We start from the raw sequence: 17,842 nt of genomic DNA on the forward strand, positions 1-17,842 counted from the left end.
TTTGAGGAACAGTTAAATGTTATTAAGAAAAATCATCATAATTATTTAGAATTGAATATATACATGAAAATGAAAAGTTAGTTTCAGAACATCTCTAGAGTTGTATACACCCTGAATTGATTACCTGTGTTATTAAAAAAACTTTTGTATGTAAATCTGAACAATTATCAGACCACATTTCAATGTCTGTGTTTTGTATAAAAAGGAAATTTTTATGTTAATTCAATTAGAGTTGAAGGGAACCAACATTGGTTGGATAGAAAGATCACTGAGAAATCAATAATAAAAATCTAATTTTACACAATTAAAAATATATATATATATATCTATATTGATATGTACCTTATAGCAAGTAAGACAAACCCAATTTTCATTTGTATCCCCGCATGTTTCACATGGGGACGATGTATCAAGACCTTGTGGAGGAACACTGGTTACTTTTTCAAGATGTGGGCACCAAGTTAAAGGTTGAACACAGAACATGGATTCCTGCTGAAAGGAGAATCATACACAAAGTATCAAAAAAAATATACTTTCTAAAATATCACTTGTACATGTAAAAAGCAGAAAGGAATGTAATTCTTATTAATGGCCTGTAGGGACACCACATTTCATTCTGCAACCATAATATACTACAAAGTATATTAAATGCTTAAGTGTACTAGGATAGGAAACATGGAAACTAAGTCAGCACTGGCTATAATTTCTATAGAAAATATGTAGCAATAACTTTAACGACTGATGTAATTCTTATATATAAATTTTAAAGAAAATTTGGGCAGTGTATTCCCAAACTAATATCTAAGCAAGGCATGACTGCTACACAATCTTGGCTCTCCTTCACTGTAAATATGGGATCTTGTGCTAATGTAAGTGTTCAAATATTGACATGTTCACACAAGTCTATAAAAATTAATAGAACAGTAAATGATTAAGTTGATAGTGTGCTAGACAAGTCATTTAGCTGTGAGTACTACTTGTGGGTAGAAACCAAAGAGTGAAATAGTTCGTGACAATGAAGAATGACGGCACCATAAAACTGAAGAATTTGCAGTTAGCTTGGAGAGGAATGGACAGCCAGGTTGATATACCTTAGATACATTATGTGAAAACAATGCTTCCAATAGCAACTCTATAAACACAATGAGTTTTAGAACAATCACTACCTGAAGAACAAACTTGCCAAAGTGACTTCTCAAGTGATGAATCAATGCCACAAATGTGAGGGGTTGTGTGAAATATCTTAAGAAACAGCATGTAAAACCTTTCTCCAATTACTAACAAGTGAAAGATAATAGTGAAGTGTGTGATGGCACAATTTTTGCAGGTTTAAAGTTGATGGCAGTTTTGCTTGACTGATTTTTCATTAGAGAGATTGCTATAAGAATGCTGCCAAAGATGTCAGTGAAAGAAGTTTTCCATTCCATAACGAGAGTGATATTATGCAATGGAATGCTAAAGTATATTATGTAATAGAAGAAATATTTCACTGCTCTGATGAAAATGGTAATATAGCCAAGAGATGGTTAAAATTTATGCTCAAGGATTCTTCAGTTGAACAGCTAGTCAGTACACACACACACACAAAAAAATGAATTGGATAAAACGTTATGCTAGAAAAAGCAGTGCATTGAAAACTTGAATTTTATATGATAATTACATAAATACTGACAGAAAATAACCTGTACAAAGAACATAGAAAAAGGGGAAAATATGGGAGCTTTTTCTTCTTTATTTTCCCCTGTTCTTCTTATGTTTTGCACACTACTTGCAATCTTACTAATGCCAGTGGCATGAGGAAAAAGTACTTGATTCATACTGTAAAGGGGTTGGTATTAGGAATGGCATCCATCTGTAGAAACGATGCCAATGCAGACACTGGAGCTTGGCACAGCCCTATGGCTTGCCAGACCCTATCAAAATCATCCAACCCATGACAACAAGGAAAACATGTTAATGATGACAATAATGTATTCGCGCATTAAATTAAAATAAATTAAACTGCAAAAACCAAATAAGAATGACTTGAGCTGAAAGTTTTAAAATACCTGAATTGTTATAGATGTGAAATGTCTAAACACATCTTCATAATTAAAATATAACAATAAGATGTAACCTAAAACCTCAGCCGAATGTGTTTGCATAATATATGTTTTGTAGAATGAATCCAGACTGATTATTCCAAGCAGTGTTTAGGAATTGATTTCTGAGATCAGTAAAATGCTCAAGATTTATAAAAGGAACTCAAGTTGTGTTGGTTGGCTTTTTCTGGAATATTGATTTGAGAATGAATTAACCCAGATTTAAAATTAATTTCTTGAGGATGTTACAAATGGAATTTGAAGTGAATAGTTAGAACTAGAAATTAAAACTGAAGAGATGAATTTTGATCTCCAGTGCTTGTTTACAAAGGATTGGAAATCTGAGAAAAAGACGTGGGAAAAATTTTGTAGGAAAGTGAGTAATCGTTTCAATCGATGTTCACATATTAATATTACTTATTGATTCTTTACGTGTGAGATTTAAGCTTGAGACAAGAGACTTCAAAATATATTAGCATAAAGTTAAAAGTTCAACTTCCAACAGCTGTTGACACTCTGCATAGCACAATAAAGGAATAAGGATCCACAATGGATTTCACTCTCTTATATTGTTGCCATTATATATACACACACATAAAATTCCTAGACCACATGTAAAGGAAGGCCATCCAACTGATTACCAATTACTCATTAACAAGGTCTGGCCATAATGTCTATTTTATTGTTACAACTATGGTCTCTACTCCCCTCAACTACCCAGATGCATTTGACTGCCAACCACGCCAAACCAACAGCATTCTTCTCTCACTATATTACTGTATCAATCTTATTAAAGCTCAGCAACCACTTTGGCCAAACTTTCCTCCTGAGATCTCAGCCAATTCCCTTCCTGCTTATGTTTTCAGATGCTGACTTGAAAACATTTAATCTGAATATCAAGTAAATCAATTCCACCATTCTCAGGAGGCCAGTGAAAGCTACAGGTACAACCTATTTTTCGTAGGCATTATTGTATGGTTAAGAAGCTTGTTTTCTTACCATGTGATCTTGCATGGCATCCTAGGCAAGTGTCTTCTACTATAGTTCCAGGCCAACCAAAATCTTGTGAGCAGATTTGGTTAACAGGAACTGAAAGAAGCCCATCATGTATATATATATCTATATATATATCTATATATATATATGACGGGCTTCTTTCAGTTTCCATCTACCAAATCCACTCACAAGGCTTTGGTCAGCCTGTGGCCATAGTAGAAGACACTTGCCCAAGGTGCCACGCAGTGGGACTGAACCCGGAACCATGTGGTTGGTAAGCAAGCTTCTTACCACACAGCCACTTCTGCACCTATATAATTATTTTCCGGATCCAGTAGAATCAAGGTACTTTAATAAAAAAAAAGCACCAAGGTAGAGTTGGGGATAGCATGATATGGAAAAGCATTCTCTATTTACTCTCATCCAGCACTGAGAAGAGGGTCAATACATAATATAGATACATTTGTATGAAAAACCATGAATGTTAAATTTTATTTTTAATTCATGTGAAGAAAATGTTTTTTTTACATGATGTAATTCATTTGTTCATCAATAAAAAACATACGAAACTGCTATTGTGAGCTTCAACCCATTTGTGTTATTATATATATAAAACTGTAGTTGTGTGAGTGTCTGTCCCCTTCGATTTAGATTCCTAACTCCTCCCACATTTTGCGGTGCAGTTTAACCAAATTCGGGTATCTTATAGTCGTGATTAATATCGAGCCCGTCTGGCTATTAGCGCACGTCAACGATGAGTCTACGATTTTAAAAATAATTTAACATCATTTTTTATTCCATTTTAATGCATAATTTTTCGTGTGTCGATGGCGGCGGAGTTGGCGTCCATGGTCACAGCTGCACCTGTTTGCTTCTCCCCCTTCTTCCCTCCCTCGTGAAGCTGTGGGGAAGGGAGTGTAAAGAAATCAACGTCGTAATGCGTTGTCAAGGAGACCAGCGTTCTTTTAGAACAACGACTTCATGGCTTGAAGACACCAAAACAGAAATGGCTAAGAAAGCCCGAATTGGCATCTATAAGGGAAGTAACTCTCTAAAAATGCTTATATAGTTATTTCCCTTACAAACCCGAGCAACGCCGGGCGATACTGCTAGTTATATATATGTGTGTGTGTTTGTGTGTACCCTTGTCTAGACATCATGTAATGGTTAAAAATGAATATCACTATCATACCAGCAAAGCTGTGCATTTTCAGTCTTTCACACACACACAAAAAAAAAAAGGAACTGGCCATAGAGAAATATTACCTCCTTATTAGGAAACAGGTGAGGGTTGGCAACAGGAAGGGCATCTGACCCTCGAAAATGTGTGTCAATGTATTTCATCTAACCTTTGCAAGTATGGAAAGTGGACATTAAATGATAATGATGATGATGTAATACATTACACGTTGCCATTCTGAAACTTAAAACATCAATTAAAATCATTATGTATATTTATCAAATGGCAACAGTTGTTCATGATGCAGAAAAATCAATAAATGTCAAAAGCTAAGAGTTTAAGGTAGATGTCAAGTTGTTAAGGTTACCTTTTAGCAAATGAGAAAAAGAGGTTTCAAATAAATTTTCAATGAAATGTTTATAGGCATACCTTTGACATAAGGTCCATTAAATATTTATCACGCTTATCAGGTGATTTTCCACCACTGGCACCAGCTTCAGTCATCTTGAGACTGACAAATGAAAAAAAAAAGAGGATAGACTGTTATAATGAATTTATTGTACACAGTGCTCAAGTCCACTACAACTCAACAGAAAAAGTAAGCAAAACTACATGAACAGTACATAGAATATACACAGGAAGTGAGCAGTGAATAAGTCTTTAAAAAAAAAAAAAAAAAAAAAACAGAGGTGGGAGCATCAGGTGCACTGTTGGCAAATTTCAGGAAGCATGGAAGTTTTGAAGGATGTAGTGTCTTGACAGCTAATAACTGAAGCAGATAGTTTATTCCATGGTTCAGCAATTCTGACTGAAATATATATAAATGTCTCCCCAGTTTCAAGAAGCTTTTAAAGGTTAGTGCTAAAAATCTCAAATGGATGAGAGGTAAATCTTCTAGATAGTATGTCAGTGTATGGCTAAAAAACAAGATGGTCATGGCTAGAACGCCTTTGATCATAGGTTTGCTTAAAACCCTTTAGCATTCAGATTACTCTGTTAAACGTAATGTTTGTTTATTCACCTTGTTTAGAAGTTGAGTAAAAGGTAAAGACCCCCTTCAGTCATTAACGACCATGGGATTGCACCTAGATGTTTACCCTCCCAAGCACAAGTCCAGGCAAGTAGTTTTATGGAAGACCAGCAGTCACCCATGCATACCAGCCTCCCCTCTCCATGCCAATGTTATCCAAGGGAAAGGGCAATGCTGATACAGTTTGGCACCAGTAATGTCACAACTCATTTCTACAGCTGAGTGAACGGGAACAATGTGAAGTAAAGTGTCTTGTTCAAGAACGCAACACACAGCCTGGTTTGGGATTCAAACTCACTACCCCATGATTGTAATCCATTGCTCTAACCATTGAGCCATTTACCTTAGAATTATTCTTGCATTATCTTATAGCTTTGAGGTTTCAATATAATTATTTTTTTTATAATGACATTTTAGGGAAGGTGTAAGAGGCCAAATCTGGCCGGTTAGAACATACAAGAGACAGAATACTTGGACCTGATATGGCTGGTTTATATATATATATATATATACTTTATTTAAAGCAGGAGAAAATTCAACAAAACCTGTTACTCTCAGTTTCCCATTGCCATTCATCGGACAGTTTTTGCTAGAAAAAACTAGCAAAAACTGTCCGATGAACGGCAACGGGAAACTCAGAGTAACAGGTTTTGTTGAATTTTCTGCTGCTTTAAATAAAGCATATTACTCTACCACTGGTATTTGAGTACTCTTTTTTCCACCTTGTTTCACATTTATGTGTTTACTCCGGTATATATATATATATATATATAGAGTATGACATGCCACAGTTAATAAGAATGAGCCTCAACTCAATGACTCAGATATGAGAAATGCTAGACTGGAATGCTTTACTGCTCTAGTCACTATGAAGAAGCTTCTGGATACTAGGATACTAGTAACAAACAAAATTCAGAACAAACACCAAATTTCTTTTTCTGATGAAAAGTCTGTAATAGTGAAACTCCAAGAATGTAAAGAAATTAAGAATTCTAGTAAAATAAAATCTATGATGATTTTATCAGCTTCTGTCTATCAAATCCACGAACAAGGCTTTGGCTGACCCAAGGTTGTAGTAGTAAACACTTGCCTGAGGTGCCACACAGTGGGATTGAACCCAGAATCATGTGGTTGGGAAGCAAACTTCGTACCACATAGCCACTCCTGTGCCTATACTTGAGTTTTGTATTTTTGTAACATCATCATTTTTTCCCTTTAGCTCAATGTAGTTTTAATATTATGTACTTGAGGTCAGGGATGCTTTATGAACATATTGAACAAGATAACCTTACGACCATATCTATGTAAGCACAGGAACAGCTGTGTGATAAAGAAGTTCATTTTTCAACCACATGGTTTTGGGTTCAGTTCCATGGCATAGTACTCCAAGTGTTTTCTACCACTGATCTGGGCAAACCAAACCCTTGTGAATGGATTTGGTTGAAAGAAATTGAAAGAAGCCCATTGTATATAAATATATGTGTTACTATCATACAAGCAGTGTTCTTTACCAATTTTCCATGAAAACATGTCCAGCGACAGGGACATATAGCCTTACTTGGAAACAGGTGAAGGTTGGCAACAAGCTGGAGAAAATCTGTGACAACAAATTCTGCCTGCACCATACATGCATGGAAGAGTGGACATTAAAATAATGATGTTGAGATATATATATATATATCTTTTACTCATTTCAGTCATTAGACTGTGGCCAAGCAGGGGCATCGCTTTCAAGAAGTTTTAATTAAATGAATTGACCCTAGTGCTTTTTTTTTTTTAAAGCATGGGACTCATTCTATTGGTCTCTTTCACTGAACTGCTAAGTTATAGGGGATGTAAACATACTAACATCAGTTGTCAAGTGGTGGTGGTGGTGGTGGGGTGGACACAGACACACATAAGTTTCTTTCAGTTTCTGTGAATATTTTTTAACCTGGTAAGAAGAATCTGAGAACTGTATACAATTCTGAAACCCAGGAAAAACAAATTCAACAACTTAAAAGTATATTCCTCAAAAGACAATACCCAGTAACTTTAATCAATAATAGAATAGAATATGCAAAAACAATAGACATCCAAAAATTACAAAACTCAAGCAACATCTTCTGATACACTTAACCCATTAGCATCTAAACTAGCTGTATTTGGCTCAATTATTCTAACTGTTTTATGTTTAAAGCAGTCAGATCTGGCTTCTCATGCTTACCTACAATGTCATTCTAAAAATAAACAATCATGTTTCTGAAATTTCAAAGCTACAAGATAATGCAGGATTAATTCAAAACAATGTGTGAATAACTAAACATTATATTTTACAGAGTAATCTGAATGCTAAAGGGTTAATGCTTTATTGTATATAGCAGGACACAATCCAAGAGAAGAAATGTAAAAGCAAGTGATGCTAAAAAGCATTCAACTGACTGGAACATCAGAAAAACAAGTAATGTCTTAAGGGAATCAACCAGTCAGAATGGTAGACTACTGTCAGATAAAAACAGTTGACTAGGATATTTGATAGACAAATGACATCCATTGACTGTCAACCAACCAAAGACTGGCCAATTGCCAGATAATAACAAATGATCAAAGTTGCTCTCTGACAGATTTATAGTTGAGCCTGTGACATTGGAGAACTCTGTGGAGGCACATGGCTTAGTGGTTAGGGTGTTGGATTCATGATCTCAAGATTGTGGTTTCGATCCCTGCACTGTTCAACACATTGTGTTCTTAAGTAAAACACTTCATTTCATGTTGCTTCAGTCCACTCAGCTGGCAAAAATGAGTAACACTGCAATGGACTGGCATCCTGTCCAGGTGGGGAATTTATACGTCATGAAACCGGCCCTTATGAGTCAGCATGACTTGAAGAGGTAACTTTACCTTTTATCTTTTAGTGGAAACCTCCACTGTGCTCAGCCCCTGGACCATATCCTTGCTCACTGCTATTGTGGTGGAGATGGTTGTCAACAAGCGCAAGCCCAGTGGGTCAACAAGCGCAAGCCCAGTGAGTCAAAGTGGCCTGTGAAGTACATCTTCATTACCATCCTCTGGGGAAAAGCCTTTTCCATTTTGTCTGTTGGGATCATGAGACAATCTGAATTACAGTAAATCAAGAGAATCTAATACCAACTATAATGGATAGCATTAATTCCTATGAGAAATATAAAGTGATCAGAATGTATGATAAATAAATGACATCTCGAGGTAGTCATCCAACAAGAATGCTAGGCCACAAGCAGATAAAAGCAAGTGATGTTTTTGAGTAAGGACTTGTACTTATGTCTCAAAATGTTCAAATACAAGACAATATTAGCTTGAAATATAGTTCAAATTCCACATTTAAACTAGTAAAGAAAACAACAAACAATTCTACATCACACAACAAGACAGAGGTTGTAAAAAATATTTTTCATGCATTTGATAATATTCATATCTCCTTGAGGGTAAGTCAAAAATTATCTGCACTATTGTCATAACATACCTTTATAATTGACACACTGCCTTCTGCGCATGCATGTTATAGTTGGTACTATTGTGGTCACGTGATTGAAGTTTGAGCCTATGGTGCCATTTTTTGTTCTGGCTTTACAGTGTAAGCATGGCTGCTCCATTAGCAATGTGCAACAAAAAAAGAACAAAGAGTAGCAATCTGATTTCTCTGGTCAAAAGGTGTGTCAGGTGTTGAAAGTCATTGGAGGCGTTTAGCACAATATGGGGACAGTGCACTACTACTATGAGTGAATCAAGAAGTTTAAAAGTGGCCAGACAAGTGTGATGCACGAAGAGGGAGCAGGACACCCATCAACCTCCATCACTGATGAGAAAATTCAGCAAGCTCAAGAGATGGTAATGGTAAACCATTTCACCATTACCATCTCTCAGATCACTGCTTTTTGTTCTTCTTTGGTGCACACTGCTAGTGAAGCGGCCATTCTTATACTGTAAAGCCAGAAAGAAAAATAGTGAGATCTGGCTCAAACTTCAATCACGTGACCACAATAGTTCCAACCATGAGCACACCTGTGCAGAAGGCAGTGCGACAATAATAAAGGTATGTTATGGTGAAAGTGCAGATAATTTATTGCAATGAAACTTATTCATCATCATCATCGTTTAATGTTCATTTTCCATGCTGGCATGGGTTGGTCAGTTTGACTGGGGTCTAGGAAGCCAGGAGGCTGCACCAGGCTCCAGTCTGATCTGGCAGTGTTTCCAGCTGCAGAAACACTTTCACCATAACAAATCTTTATTATTGTCACACTGCCTGAACTTTCAAACTTCAATCATGTACTAAGGCTCAGCAAATTGCAGATTTCTTTGACATCGTGATGCAGAAGTGAGCCTTGCAGTGATTTGTCTAGAGAAGTGGTAGTTGTGGGTGATTTATTGTGGTTTTTATAGGCCTATAAAAACCACAATAGAGTAGGTTCATCTTCAACATGTTTGATTGGCCAAAATATAACATCAATTTAAATTAATAGAACATCATGCTGATTACGTATTTATTGCTATGTTAAATATATTTACAAAAGGATGCAATATATTTTGTAGTCAATTATCATTTTCATTGAAGTCTAGTTTCTGTGTGTTTTTCCTTGCTAGGCAACATTACAATGTGTGTGTGTGTGTGCAGCAGGAGCAATCAGGTGCCTATTTACACAGGTATGGTAGTCAATACTGCTACATATATATAATAATAATAGCTTGCATTTTTATGCTGAGTAAGATTGTTTGATATCGGATTTGGTTGAATAAAGCTCTGGCTTTAACAGTATATCAGTTCAACATTTTCTTTATTTGCTGAGTTTAGAAGAAGGCATAGGGCCCATGACCTTACAAGCGTTCTGAGACCAGAGAGACTGATGTCATTAATGTTTCGTTTAAATGGTGTAAGGTTAACACCTGCAGGAAAGACATGAAAGGGGATGAGATTTCAGAAGGCAATGGTTTAAAGGTTTAGTATAGGGGTTAGCATGTCCACTCCAAGGGTGAAGAAAGGTGGAAAGAAAAGTGGGATGGGGTGCCTGAGTGTGGATGTAGAAGATCTGTTGGATCTGCAGGGCAGAAGATAGGAAAGACAAAAAGGGGAGAGAAGGGGAGGGGAGACAGCACACCAGCAGGTCTGTAGTCCAGAGACTGGATGTGTCCTTTAGAGATGTAGCACTGATCTGTCGAGAGGTCTTTCTCTGGATGCAATTCAGACTGTAATGAGCATAGCAGCAGCACCATTCGAGATATGGGAGCAGTAAACTACTGTGGAATTCCGTTGAGGCCTGCAGAGCATTAGCAGTAGTTAGGGGTTGAAATATCCTCTGACTTTAAAGAGAAGGGCTAGTCTTTGGGATGTGGTCTTAACTATGCCAAGGGTATGCTTTCGTCAGGAGAGATCTTTGGAGATAGTGAGGTGTGGCATTTGGAACGATGGTGAAAGCTTGAGTGCCGTTTAGAGATTAAGTGAGAGTGGGTGTGGTGCAGTGGTGTTTTGGAGATATCTTTTATCTTTCACTTGTTTCAGTCATTTGACTGCGGCCATGCGGGGGCACTGCCTTGGTTTTAATCGAACAAATTACCCCCAGGACTTTTTTTAAGCGTGGGACTTATTCTAGGTCTCTTTTGACGAACAGATAAGTTACGGGGACACACCAGAACCGGCTGTTGAGCGGTGGTGGGGGACTAACACATACACAAAGATGGATATATACATACATATATGACGGGCTTCTTTCCTTTTCCGTCTATCAAATTCATTCATATAGCTTTGGTCGACCTGAGGCTATAGCAGAAGGCACTTGTCGAAGGTGCGAGGCAGAATAAACTTGGAACCATCTGGTTGGAAAGCAAGCGTATTACCACGCAACCACGCAAGCGCCTTAAAAGAGACAAATCTATATCTCTGAAAAATAAAAGTGTACCGTTTTTAAGTACATACAACGAAAGATTACCTTAATGTATATATACGACACAGTTCTGAAATTGAAATGTGTATATGTTTCCTAAACCAAAGAAAGTAAAGAGGATTTTAGTTTTTTTAAACTCTAAGTCACTACTGAACAAGCAAACCACTTCGATATTTTGGAGGTATGGAGAACTACATGATCTAAAGCGCTCTTTCCTTATTTAAGATAGCAAGGTGTTATTTGCGGGAGATTTCATTGGTATGTCTAGCAAAGCAAGCAAGTGCACAGAGACTCCTTTGTTCGTAGTTTTATACAAATGTGAAACTCGAGGTAATGCACAGCAAAAATTAAAAAAAAAAAAAGGAACTGTGACATCAATCCCCAAAGTCAATGAATATCTATAAAACTGTATTAAAATAACTGAGTAAAATATCCAGTTACTCACCGTCGATTTAATACAGAAAACACAATATTTTGCGGCGGCGGCGGCGGCGAAAGCAATGAGACAACCCCAGTGGTTTCCTGTTCTAAGAACGAATCTCACCGGTGACAATTCTCTTGATTAATTCCCCACAGGGGTCAGTGTTTAACAAATTAAATATGTAAAGTATTTGAAAGTTAGTAATAATCTCGAATCAATCGATTATATTGTTTGTCATTAAGGAAAAGTCGGTGAGTTTGTCCAAAGCAAATAAATGAGTTGACCTCGTGTCAAGTGCTGCTTAGAGTTATCTGCCGCTGACGTTGCTCTGCTCAGTTTCTGGATCGAGTTCGCTGCGAGCCAAGAGCCTTGGCAAATGTCCCTCCAATTAGTATCGCTCTATTTCGCTACTGGACCCCTCTGACTTGCTTACAAAAGAAGATCGGTTTGGAGAATGTCTTCCGAATTGTCACTGCTACGAAGGAAACAAGTGCTGGTTTTCTGTTTGGGTTGGTTGTCCTATGCTTCGACCTATTTACTGAGAAAACCTCTCGGGGTGGTACGTAATTCACTTCATCTCTTCATTTCTCTTATACACTCGACCGAAAGAAGTTTTAAAATGTTTTGCTTACAAATATTACTATACCACATATAAATAAGCATCTTCATCACACAAATATTTGCTCGGTCTTTTTTTGATGTTCATAAATTTAATTGCATCTCACAAGTAATTCACATGAAATAATTTTTTCCCAAAAATTTATGATTTACAAACTTTAATCCCATCCAACTTTATTGTGCCTTTGGAATAACTGCCACGACACAGAATTAAATCTCCTTTTTTTGTCTTCATTCCATATTCTGAAACGCATGTAATTCGCATAAAAAAAAAGATCTAAAAATTAATGTTTTTTATCCTCCTTTTAGTGTGCTTTCGGAATAGTTTTCACTCTTGAAACAATTTTTTCTCTTATCTTTTATTCTCAATATTTACACAGTTGATTTTTGGTTTTTATGTCCACGTACCTGCTGGACAAATATCATGAAACCAAACACAGTCCGCGAAAACACACCCACGTTTCCCGAATAAACGGGACGAATGTATAAACACTTTTTTTTTAAAAATCACTTAATCTGGTTAACAAGTTAATATTTTATTTATATTGGCGAAGTTTCGCTTAGCGAAACTTCGCCTTTATATTTAATAAAAGATCTTTTTTAATGACAACACTTTTGCTTTAACTTTAATGACGAGGTTGTCACTTGGAAAGGCCTGTAAATAATAATCTTACTGCCGCACTTCTACAAACACGTTTCAAATAGCAATTAACGGTTAATGTTTACAATATTACCCCCGGGTAATATTGTAAACATTAACCAAATAAACTAACCCCTGGACAATAATAATTGCATCGACCCCCAAAATGATGAAAGGTAAAGTCTTCCTCGACGAAATTTGAACTTAGAACGTCAAGACGGACGACGAAATCCCGCTAAGCATTTTGCTCAGCAAAACTATAATAAGGACACACCTACACAATGTGCCCCTTCTTTGTTTATTCATAACTTTAAGAAAAATGGATATTTAGTAATAAGAATACGCTTCAGATGCTGTAGATTCCGATTATATCGGAATTTTTTTCAGTGGGTGGGGAGAGGAATTTCAGAAAATTCACAAGAGTCTGCTTTATTTCTTCATAACTTTCAGAAAAATGTGTTTTGTTTTTTTAATGTAATTTTTTGTTACAAATATCTTTCAGAATACAAGAATCACGATTATATTGGAATTTAACATAGAATAAAAAAAATGGTGGGCATGCATACATACTGACACACCTCACAGTTTTTTCGAAATTTAAAGTTTCATTTGGTAAATGTATGTTTCGGGGTCGATGAAATGATTACCAGCAAGGCTCAAGGCGTGAAATTTGGTAAATTTTGATCCTTTCACCTGCACGATTTTCACTAAAAAAAGAAAAAACTCGGATATGCTGCAAACTCCTTTTTTTGTTCGGAGCCGGAACCCCCATCCCGGAATCATTGAAATTTTTTTTTACGTTGAATGAATTCCGGTGGCCTCCGAATTTGCTACAAAACCCATTTTTGGGTCCGGAAAACGGGGTGTGGTGAGGAAATTCCACCCCATACCCATTGATGTTTTCACCTGCACGATTTTCACTAAGGAAAAAATAACAAACAAAAAAGAAACTAGTACCTAGACCTCATAATATGCTGTAAACCCCGTATTTTTGTTCGGAAAAAAAGGGGTGGGTGGGAAACCGGACCCTCCCCCCATATCCAAGAATCATTGGAAATTCTTTTCTGAATTACGGTAACCTAATATGCTATAAAACCCTTTGGAAAGACTTCCGCCCGTCCCCCCATTTTCTCCCAAATATGTTTATTTTTGTAATTTGTTTTGCCAAAAATTCCTGTTTTCGGATATGGGGGTTCTGGAAAATTGCCAAAAATCAGCATTGTGAAATTTTCTCCCTCTTTTCCCTCCCAACTTCTTCAACACTAACCCTAAAACCCTAACTGTAAGTACAGAAATGTTTTGAAATTTTTGTCCGAATCATGATGTCCGTATTTTTCTGCATATTTAGAAAGAAAAAAAATTCTTAAAAGAAAATTTTACAAGATTTTTGGAAATTTAATGATGTGGTTATTAAGTCACTTCAAAAGGCCCATCAATAATAATCTTACTGCCTCTACTAACATGTTTCAGGTAGCAATTAACAGAAAAATAAACTAACCCCTGGACAATGATAATAATTTCATCAGTAGGAGTGGCTGTGTGGTAAGTAGCTTGTTTACCAACCACATGGTTCCGGGTTCAGTCCCATTGCATGGCACTTTGGGCAAGTGTCTTCTACTATACCCTCGGGCCAACCAAAGCCTTGTGAGTGGATTTGGTAGACAGAAACTGAAAGAAGCCCGTCGTATATATGTATATATATGCGTGTTTGTGTGTCTGTGTTTGTCCCCCCAACATCGCTTGACAACTGACGTTGGTGTGTTTATGTCCCCCGTAACTTAGCAGTTCGGCAAAAGAGACTGATAGAATAAGCACTAGGCTTGCAAAGAATAAGTCCTGGGGTCGATTTGCTCGACTAAAGGTGGTTCTCCAGTAAAAGAGTAACCAGAATGTAAAGGGCTGAAAGAATTACCTCCAAGCGCCTTGCCCGACATACTAATGAGTCTATCAAATGTTGATTATGATTCTTTCTGCTACAGACACAAGGCCTGAAATGTTAGGGGAGGTGTTAGTTGATTACATCCCCAATATTTTCTAGACCCCAAAAGGATGAAAGTAAAAATGAATCTCAGCAGAATTTGAACTCAGAATGTAAAGACAGATGAAATGCCAGTAAGCATTTTGCCCTGATTGCTAACGATTCTACCAGCTCACTGCCTTCGATTATAATAATTAAGCCTTTCTAAAATAAGCTCAAAGCTTGAAGGTTTACATTGACTGCAATACGCAACTGGTCAACAATTTTGTTGAGCTTAAAAGAATGAAAGGCAAAGTTGATCTCTGTGGAATTGGTACTCAGAACATAAAGACAGATGAAATGCTGCCAAGCATTTTGTCTGACTTGCTAATGATTCTGCTGTGTTCCCACCTTAACAACAACAATAATAATATATCTGGAAACATTTCTAAGAAATTATAAAAAATAAATTTGAAAATACTTAACCAAAGAGAATATTGAATTAATTATATTCCCATTTGATGGCATTTGATAAATGAGATTTGAGCATTTCCATAGTCATTCAAGATCCGTGAGTTTATTGTTTCGCTTTCATTATTAGCCCTGCAAATTAAGGTGACAAACTGACAGAATTGTTAAAACACAGGACAAAATGCTTTGTGACTTTTCTTCCAGCTTCACATTCTGAGTGCAAATTTTGCCAAGGTCATCTAGGCCTTTCATCCTTTTAGGATCAGTAAAATAAGTACCAGTTGATTACTGGAGTTGATGTAATCAGCTAGCTGCCTTCCCCCAAATTTCAGGCCATGTATCTATTGTAGAAAAGACTAGTCCCACAGATAAAGTGATGAGCTGGCAAAATCGTTAGCATGCTGGACATAATATTTAGCAGCTTTTCTCTTGTCTCTTTACCTTGTGAGCTCAAATTCTGCCAAGGGTTGACTTGGCTTTTCGTTCTGTTGGGATCGATAAAATAAGTACCATCTAAACACTTTGGTTTTGACATTGTTGTGTCTCCTCAGCCAATGCTACCCCAAACTAATAAACATGATACAAACTTGAATATACCAATCACATATTTATTTTGTTCAGTGATGAAATACAGCAGCCAGTGATAAGCATGTGTGTGTGTGTTGTAATGTAAGAATTGTAAAGTATATAAAAACAGTCTATTTAGTACAAGCTTTATCTGATAAGTCAATACATTAGGTAGAGTTGGATAAATATATTTATTATATGAAAAGTTGACAGTCTACTTTGATTTTCATCTTTGGCTGTTCACGACTGTCATGTCTGCTGTGGACGGAATTCATAGTCTATGTGTTTACATTATTTCTTTTATTTTGATTTTATTTCATGTCCATGTTTTTTGTTCCATGCTACCATGAGCTGGATGATGAGCTACAAAAGCAGTAGTTTTATGATTAGATGTTCTTGTTGCCAACCTTAAACTGTTTCTTGAGTAAAGTTTATTTATTCCAGAACATTGTGGAAAAACAAAAGCTCATTTATTACAGCCATATTTGAAGAAGCAAAGGCCTAGAAAACATTATTATGGCAGGAAGAGTGGAGGGTAGTCGATCAAAAGGTAGTCAAAAAAAGCAATGGATGGACAAGATCACGAGCTGGTTGGACAAGAGTACATCTCACTACCAGACAAATGCTGGGTGCAGTAACTTACTCTTAGCTTAGAACTTCTCCCATAGTTTCTAGGTTGAGAACACAGTGGTATCTCATCCAGACACAAAGCTGAATGGCATCTCTTTCAATTCTTTTCCTAATCAATTGTGCTATAAGGCTTATTATTTTTATAGCCTTGTCACGGGTTTATATTTGGCTGTTTTGTCTATGGTACCACTATGGTAGCTGGTTGAGTTAATGAATCAAAATATGTTTCTTGGTTGTATGAAGAAGTAACTGAACAACACCCACCAACATTAACAGAAAAATTTATTGTTGCACATAGAGGCAAACGGTGTTGACCATATACAGTTAACAACAGCAATACGTACAGACTGGGAGAGAAGGAAAAACTGCACTGCATTTGAAGAAGTTACATATGACACAACCTGGAGTTGTCTAATGCAAATGTCTGGCTCTGTCAGATGAAAAGAATAGAGACACATCACTCAGCTGCCTTGCCATTCTACTTGGCAAGAGGTGAGACATGTGTATGGGTTGGCTGTTCTCAACACTCTGCTACGAATTTAGACATCAAATGGCTTTTCTATAGACTAAATTATGCAGCAGCTTGATGCTGACTGGTTACTTAATAGACCAATCACATGAAAATTTTGTGCTTCACCCATGATGTCTGGCTGGTTACTTAGCAGTTAGGTTTCAAATCACCATCATGGCCTCATTCCATGAGCCTTAGACTATTTGATACTGGGATGGTTGAAGTCACTCAAATGAAGTACACTGATGCGACAGTCTCATTTAGTTAATACTTTTTCTATCATCCCAAGGGTATTTTGAAATTTACCATCCTGATTAGAGGTGTCTAGTGGACAACGTGGTATTGCTTTATATGTACTTAAGCAAGGTTCAGTGTGGCAGCAGGACTGTGTTTCATCTTCATGGCAACTTCATTATGATTTATCTTCTCCTGTTAGGGCAAAATATGATGCAGTCTGGTGCGTGTCTTTGCATTTGCTGTTGGTTGGGTTTCTGTGAGTGCCATGCAAAATGCTTGATTGCACATGACACAGTCTCTTGAGTAGATAAGTTTACTTTTGTCATTGATTTTTAAGAGACCCATAAATTGAATAGAATTGGTATGACATTTGGGTTGGTGTCGAATGTGGCCATCCGGGGTTTCTTATTTGTAGTGGCACCGTGTGTTTGTTGGTGAGTATGGCTTGGACTTTGTCTTTTACAGCCAGGTCATCTATCATACTATCTTACTGGATTGCTCAAAATGGATTGCTTCTCACTTGATGTATATCACCTTTTTATAGAGTAGGCTGTGTGCAGTGTATCTTCTGGTGGGTGTTTATGCTGTTGTCTTCTGGGTTTTCCT

At 36.8% G+C, this 17,842-nt stretch overlaps 2 protein-coding genes across 12 annotated transcripts in view; one reads left to right on the forward strand and one right to left on the reverse strand.

The window, feature by feature from the left end:
- The window catches only part of LOC115209433 (histone deacetylase 6), a 19,288-nt gene extending 7,431 nt beyond the window's left edge, over nt 1-11,857 (reverse strand). Inside the window, exons 1-4 of one of the 11 annotated variants that reach the window (XM_036501594.1) lie at nt 11,630-11,857; nt 8,175-8,381; nt 4,687-4,768; nt 343-492 (exon numbers count right to left, since the gene is read on the reverse strand). In XM_036501594.1, coding sequence (XP_036357487.1) covers nt 343-492; nt 4,687-4,768; nt 8,175-8,215 — 273 coding nt within the window. In that variant the 5' untranslated portion in view covers nt 8,216-8,381; nt 11,630-11,857. Of the gene's footprint in view, nt 1-342; nt 493-4,686; nt 4,769-8,167; nt 8,382-10,993; nt 11,181-11,629 lie in introns of those variants that run through there. The other 10 variants (XM_036501602.1, XM_036501599.1, XM_036501600.1 and 7 more) reach the window with 10 other exon arrangements.
- A 48-nt stretch (nt 11,858-11,905) lies between these two features.
- Nucleotides 11,906-17,842, forward strand: part of LOC115209432 (sugar phosphate exchanger 3) — a 41,506-nt gene continuing 35,569 nt past the window's right edge. Inside the window, exon 1 of the mRNA XM_029777852.2 lies at nt 11,906-12,164. Within this exon, the coding sequence (XP_029633712.1) occupies nt 12,060-12,164 (105 nt within the window). The 5' untranslated portion in view covers nt 11,906-12,059. The remainder of the gene's footprint in view (nt 12,165-17,842) is intronic.

Source organism: Octopus sinensis, linkage group LG3 (genome assembly GCF_006345805.1).
Source record: "Octopus sinensis linkage group LG3, ASM634580v1, whole genome shotgun sequence".
Classification (NCBI taxonomy): Eukaryota; Metazoa; Mollusca; class Cephalopoda; order Octopoda; family Octopodidae; genus Octopus; species Octopus sinensis.